Source organism: Petaurus breviceps, unplaced genomic scaffold, assembly GCF_028583685.1.
Source record: "Petaurus breviceps papuanus isolate PSGF00001 unplaced genomic scaffold, PetGlider_PUasm1.0 103, whole genome shotgun sequence".
Taxonomy (NCBI): Eukaryota; Metazoa; Chordata; class Mammalia; order Diprotodontia; family Petauridae; genus Petaurus; species Petaurus breviceps.
Window position 1 is genome coordinate 2,035,419 of NW_027185588.1, and position 7,469 is coordinate 2,042,887.

The following is a 7,469-nucleotide window of genomic DNA, read 5'->3' on the forward strand; positions in this document are numbered from 1 at the left end:
GTGTGTGTGTGTGTGTGTGTGTGTGTGTGTGTGTGTGTGTGTGTGTGGTGTCTAAGGCTGGATTTGAACTCAGGTCCTCCTGACTCCAGTGCCAGTGCTCTATTCACTGCGCCACCTAGCCGCCCCACACCTTCTTTCTTTCCATAGCAATTTTATGGTCCAAAAAAAAAAGTCTACAGAATTTAAGATATTGTTTTTTTTCTTTATCTTTCAACAGGTAATTTGTGAAAGAAGTAAAAATAAATCTGCAGAATTGAAGGAGCGAATCAGAGAATATTTAAAAGGTAGGTACTTGAAACATGGAGTTGAAATCAGAGCATTTGAGGGAACTTGTATGGAGACCCTTGCTTTCAAGCAGGTGAATGCCACAGACAGGAGTCAGCACTTTAGAGCTAGAAGGAGCTTTGGAGACGATCTAGTGTAACTTCAGTTTGCAGGTGGTGAAACTGACTCCTCAAGAAGTTATGTGACTCCCCAAAGTCACCAGCTCATCATTGCTGCCTAGTCTACTATTCTGATAAGACCATATGATTCCAGACAGACTGTGGAGAGGTAGGACCGGGAGTCATCTCTGCACAGGAAGTAGTGTTGGGGAGTAGAGTGGGATCACCCAGGGGGAAAGCACAGAGGAAGAAGGCGGCCAAAGACTGCTTTAGAGGTCTCTTGCCCTGGAAGGGAAGATTGTTGGGATTTGGGGCATCATGAAGGAAGAAGGTGAGAAACCGTTGGCATGTTCTAAGGGAAGCCACAGGGAAAAATATGTATAAGGAAGAGGGTGTTAACTATGCAGCATAGCAGTGAAAGTGAATGAGGACTAGAAAAGGGGCCACTGGATTCGATGGTCATCGGTGACCTCTGCCTCTATTTCTTCAACTGTAAAATAGTAATAATAATAGCATCCTCCCCTCCCAGGGCAGTTGTGAGGATCGAAGGAGAAAATACTTGTAAAGTGTTTAGTCCAGCTCCTGACACATAGTAGGTACTGAATAAATGTTTACTGACCAACTGACTTGCTTAGTCATACAGCTGGTAAATGCTTGAAGCAGGATTTGAACTTGGATCCTTCTAATTCCACATCTAGCACTTTAGCTACCAAGCTCCCTAGATACGAGTTACTACTTTCCTGGAATTTTGCTGATGTGAGCACCTTGTTTGCTGATGCAAATTGCTCCTCTTCCACATCTCTTTGAGTGGTTTTATGATTTAGTTATCGTCAGAATATAAACACCTAGTGGGAGGTGGCTCAGTGAATACAGCACCAGCCCTGGAGTCAGGAGGACCTGGGTTCAAGTCCGGCCTCAGACACTTAACACAAAAACTAGCTGTGTGACCTCAGGCAAGTCACTTAACCCCAACTGCCCTACCTTCCCCCCTAAAAAAAAGCAAAAAAAAAAATCAAACCAAAAGCCACACCTAGTGGGATTGTGATAAGTGTCTCTGGTCTGGGTCTTAGAGAAATTATCATATACTGACCTGTTGCTGGGTTCATACTTGAAACCCTTCCAGCTTGATGGCACTTATCCTGGGGCTGGCACTACACTGGCATGCCCTTCTAGAAGTAAGGCTCATCTTCGTGACCTGAGAAATCAGCAGAGGACAGCTTCAGGGGAGAATCAGTAAGAGGACACCCAGCCCAAAGCGGGGGGGAGGATCGGCTACACAGCCCTTAATTAAGATTGTTTTATATTCCTAATGCTTTAGTAGTAACTCTGGTTTTTTCTTTAGTGTCTGCCTGTGCCTGTCTGTTCCTTAGAGGATACCTGGGCAGCCTTTTTCACAGTTGAACTCCCACCCTGGAGTCTAAGTGGGCCCAACTCCTAACTCAGACTTGGGAGGTGGTTTGGAATAACGGGAGTTCAATATAGGGAAATGTATATCTCAATTATCCGTGTGACCTTGGGCAAGTTACTTAACCCCAACTGCCCTCCAAAAAAAGGGGGGGGTGTATATCTCAACACAATACAGCAAAGCAAACCAGCTTATTGAGGGGAGATACAAAATGAAGGGCAACCAGGGAAATGGAAGTAGGTTCACTAGGTTTTCAGGCAGAGTTGGGTCCCCTGCTGGGGCCTCAGGGCAAATGGGACACCCTCTTTCCTATACCAGTTAAGTCTGGTGAGTTTTTGTAGGGTTCTTATCTGAGTCTAGCAGGATGAGATATTGGGGGAAGGGAATGAGGAGCCTGGACCTGGGGACTCATGCTGATTTATACTAATTGAGGAGAGGGAAAATATAAGTATTTTTAAAAATATCAAAAACCCTCCAAATAAAAGGGAACAGTGTCTGTGGTTTTAATTCTCTTTGTAATTGATTTTTTATTAATCATGAGATCATAGAGATGTTTTGAATCGAGTAGTTTTTATTGTGGAAAAACGTTTGTTTGATTATATTCATTGCTTATCTTTATACTCATGTGAAAGAGTTTTAAACTAATCAAAAAAGTAGTATAACATTGTATCCTGAGTTTTAAGTGAAAATGTACTATTTTTTCTTCAGGTCATTATTATGTGCCACTCTTGAGGGCAGAAGACAATTCCTCTCCGGTGATTGGTGACATATGGACTTCAGATCAGGCAGATGGGCGTCCTCACATATCAACACCCCGATTTGGGAGCAGCCCAAAAGATCCTGTTTTGAGTGTGAGAGCTTTTGCAGGGCCGTTAAGCCCATCCAAGGTGGGTGATCATGGAAGCATCTTAAATTAGAGCTTTGCTCCTATAGACCAAGCATGTATTTTGATAACTGAGTTACTAGTTTTGTATACAGTTGGGGAGATGCTGTTCTGATGGAAAGCTCTAAAATTTTCCAGATTGTGAGTAAAAGTAATGGCCTTATCTCTGTATTTAAGCAGCTAATAGGAAAATTATATTGGGCCACTGGAAATATTGTACTTGTTCCTCTAGGAATAAGTCACTTGGTTGCTGTGTATTTCTTTCCCTAGGGCAATTGGATTCTTAGGAAGCTGTACTTGAGTGACTTGGCTAGGACAATAATGTTAACTAATTCAAGACCAGAGTGAGGTTAAAAATTCAGAAAGAGCCCCTCCTCAGTTAGATCAAGGTCATGATTTGTAGCTGTTCCTCAGAACAACAGCTGCCTTCATGGGGTTGTATCTTCTCTCTGGCCATCGGGATTCATCATATCCATGTTTGGGGTTTTTTTTAACCATAATGAAATTGATAGATTTTCCCATGCCTATTGAACCTGTAACCTTTTCTGTAGAAAACAGTTGTACTCTTCGGTTTTCTTGGCTTAGTAAAACAATAATGTTTAGCACAATACTTGAATTTTTCTCTTCTTAGGCGGAAGATTTTCGAAGACTTTGGAAGACTCCACCTCGAGAGAGAGCCAACTTCTTTCATAATGTCAGGAAATCTGATCCAGAGAGAGGCGTTGAAAGAGTAGGAAGGTATACAGGGGGCTGTATGAAAATTGAGAGGAATAATGTTGATTAGTGAGTTGTAACACTTTTATTTTAGCAAAAACTATTATAGTCAGGTTATATTTTGTAGTTGCATAATAATGATGGAAGTTTTTGTTGTTGTTTGGCCATATCCACTCTTTGTGCCCCTATTTAGGTTTTTCTTGGCTAAGATACTGGAGTGCTTTGCCATTTCCTTCTCCAGCTCATTTTACAGATGCTGAGACTGAGTTACGTGACTTGCCCAGGGTCACGAAGTTAGTGTCTGAGGCCAGATTTGATGGGTCTTCCTGACAACCAGGCCTTGTGTTGCATACACTGTATCACCCAGCTGCCCTTGATGGAAGTTAAGAAGCCTTAAGAATATATTACAAGTGAATGTGTGTTCAGTTTTGTTAAAAAAAAATTTTACTTTCTTTTTAAATATTAAATTATGGTTTTTAAGTTTCATTGGGCCCATATTAAATTATAATGTAAATATCTTGCAATTCTCTAGAGTAAGTTGATTTATTTTGGTGCATAGACCATAATTTGAGTAGGATGTGTGTTCTGTGCCAGTGCAGAGCATCACTCATGACTTCCTAATTCTACCATAGAGGATCCACTTAATGTGCTAGAGGTCTGCCTCTGGTTCTTTTCTTATCTGGGGAGTACCCCTATATTACTTGGGGTATCTCCTCTGTTATTGTTCCTTTTTGCTACATGACCAGCCCACCTCTTTTTTTTGTTCAGACACACACTGGGCCATGTTTCATGATGTACTGAAGTCACCTTTTAGTACTACAGATGATTTTAAAAAGGATTTTTTTTGACATTTCTTCTTTTAATTTGAATTTAACAGGCATTAATAAGCATGGATATTTCAATACAGAGAAAACCAAGAAAGATAATTGTTGAGCATTCAACATGTTATGTATAGGTTCTAAAAAGAAATATTTATTAAATTTTAAAAGATAGCAAAAACCATCTAATTGACTTACTGCTACCAACAGGTAGGTAGACACAGGAGCTTTGGGAATTGGCAGTACTCCCTCCACCCCCACTCCCAACCAGGCCTGCTTTCAACTCAGTCTTCATAGCCATCATCTAGAGACGTGTCTCCTGTGAAGGGGGGGCGCCAGCCCTTCCCACCACCTGCCAAACACCTGCCACACACAGCGTTGTTGAAGCAGCCAGACCCTTGAGGGGGAGGTAGGAGGTACCTCATAGGGACACCCCAGAGTCCCTAGCCCAAGAGTCCTGGGAAGATCAAATTGTGAGGCCAGGGTCTTCAGCCATCCTCCTGTAGGGACCACAGACATAGCTACCTGTGGTCCAGAAAAGAAAGTTCTTGTCCCCAAAGTCTTTGGAACTGTCACATAGTTCAACATCAGAAATTGAAACCATTTTATCAGTGGAAATGACATTAAAGTCATCTGCTTTGTTACTATGCCCCATGGACTATGAGACCTTTCCCCCTGACTTGCAGCTGAAAGCTCCATCCATATGTCACCCCCATTAGAATTTGAGCTCCTTAAGAGCAGGGGCTTGACGACTGACTTTTCTGTTTATATCCTCAGTGCTTAGCCCAGTGTTTTGCATGTAGTAAGCAGTTAGTAATTGCTTTCTTCATGCATCAAAATAATTCTCTACTTGTATTCCCTTCTGTACTTTTTTGTTCTGGGCATTTAAAAAAATGATGCTCTACGTACCTAATACTGTCCATTGGCCTTTCATCTTAGCCCTAAGTAGAAGACTTTTTTTTAAAAGAGTATAATCAAACACAAAAAAATCGGCACATTACCCATGTCTGAGAATGCTTGTTTGATTATTTACCTGTCGTCTCTCACCTCTGACGAGAAGGGGAAGGTGTGTTTCACCACTGCTCTTTTGAAATCTTGATTGATGGGAATATTAGTCATAGTTTGGAGGTCTTTCCATTTCCAAGGCTATAAATAGCAGAAGTTGCCAGTGTACATTTGTAGAAGCTGTTTGCTCATGGGAAGTTGACACGACCAATCTCAGATCTGAACCAAAAGAAAATAGATCACCATAAAAATAGTGACAAATTCTTCTGCTCCATGCTGCATCTTTTAAGTATCATCAGTGTTTTCAAATCATATGGCCATTCACATGCCAGCCTTTCTGGAAGATTATTTTCTCAACTGGCCTTTGCTATGTAATAATGCTCAGGCTTCATTCCTTCTCCTTAATGTTTTTGCAAGTGGGTTTGTACTCTTTTCTTTTTTGCCTTTTGGAGGGCAGTTGGGGTTAAGTAACTTGTCCAAGGTTACACGGCTAGTTTTTTTGTGTGGGTGTGGAGTGTCTGAGGCCAGAACCAAACTCGGGTCCCCCTGACTCCGGGGCTGGCACTTTACTCACTGCACTACCTAGCCGTCCCTCTTAATGACTATTTTCTAATGATTAAGCTTCTCTATGAAATTACTTTTATCTATTTCCTCTTTTTTGGAATTGACTGAAGACCTTCATTTTGACTTTTTTCATCTCATTCTATGTCTTCTCATTGATATATTGACAGTTGCCTTATGTAATTAGTCAGCAACTTCACTGCTTATAGAAAATTGACTATGAATGAGGTCATTTCTGTGAAAGTATGATCAGTTACATTTTGGTTATGTAGTTCAGTGCTCATTTCTCACTCTCTTCTTGAAGAAAACATTTCTGTCTTGATCCAGAACCACCTTTTCTCACGTGGTTTTTGTTGTCCTCTCCTTTTGTAATGAAGTCACCTTATAAAAATTTTTCCGTACTTTATACTTGGCAATGAATGTTGGCACTAAAGCATAATTACATTCATAGTGATCTCTGTTTATTGTCATCATGAGCATTGTCGGTTAAAATGACCAGGTGTCCCATGTATTTCTCTTTTTTTTCCCCTGCCATTTTTGGGTACTCAGTGAATCCACCTTCACCAGTTCCATTATTCACCACTCTTGAGTACCTGTGGAGCTTTCATTTAGCTGCTATTTAAAATTTTCTCTTTTTTATTGTAACAGTGATCACTTAATGGCTAAATTACTGACCTTTTTTCAGTCTTTATACTTCTTGACCTCTCTGCAGTCTTAGCAATTACCATCTTCTGCTGGATGCTCTCTAGGTTTTTGTGATAATACTTCCTCCCGGTTCTATTTCTCAATCACTTTTGCTAAGTCTTTCACCAGGTCGTGTCCTACTCCCAGGGTTCTGTCCTTGCTTTTTTTTCCTTCATACTACTACGATTGGTGATCAGCTTCCATGGAGTTTAATTATTGTCTCAGATCTGTAGATCTAGGCCTAGTCTCTCTTCTGAACTCTAGCCCTACATCACCAGCTGATTTTTGCACATCTTTGAGTTAGATGGTCCATAGACATCTCAAACTCAGTGCACACAAATCAGAACTTGTTACCTTGTCCCCTGAGCCCTCTGCTCTTTCCAGCCTTCCTCTTACTGCTCCTAGACTTAGAACCTCCATGTCATCCTTGTACTCACTCCACATGTAACATCTCCAGTGTTATTTTTATCTCCACAACATCTTTTCTGCATGTCAAGTTCTCTCCTCAGACACTGTCACTCTCCTCACAGAGACCCTCGTCACCTCAGGCCTGGAGAGTTGCCATTTGGTCTCATTGTCTTGGTTTCTCCCCTCTCTAATCAATCCTCTGCTCAGCCATCTTAGTAAAGAGTATGTCTGACCTGCTCAGGAACTTCCAGGATCAGATGTAAAGTCCTCATTGGCTTTTACAGCTCTTCTCAACTTGCTTCTTTCCTGCCTTTCTAGACTTCTTATATTTTACTGCCCTCTGTGCAGTCTATGATTTCACTCTCCTGGCTTACTCTCTATTCCTTACACATAATACTCTTCCTGATTCTGTGCATTTTCATCGGCTAGCTTCCATGTCTACAACGCTTTCCCTCTTGACCTCTTAAGTCATAGCTTTTCTAGTGTCCTTTGAGAATCAGCTCAAATCCTACCTTCTGCAAAAGGGCATTCCTAACCTAGCAGCCCTCTCCCCCTTGTCTGTCTGTCTCTCTCTCTCTCTCTCACACACACACACACACACACACACA

At 41.4% G+C, this 7,469-nt stretch overlaps 1 protein-coding gene across 2 annotated transcripts in view; it reads left to right on the forward strand.

Moving 5' to 3' along the window:
• ANKLE2 (ankyrin repeat and LEM domain containing 2) overlaps positions 1 to 7,469 on the forward strand; it is a 40,043-nt gene that overhangs the window by 22,194 nt on the left and 10,380 nt on the right. For both annotated transcript variants that reach the window (XM_069090570.1, XM_069090632.1), the window contains exons 7-9: positions 218 to 284; positions 2,497 to 2,675; positions 3,303 to 3,409. In XM_069090570.1, coding sequence (XP_068946671.1) covers positions 218 to 284; positions 2,497 to 2,675; positions 3,303 to 3,409 — 353 coding nt within the window. The remainder of the gene's footprint in view (positions 1 to 217; positions 285 to 2,496; positions 2,676 to 3,302; positions 3,410 to 7,469) is intronic.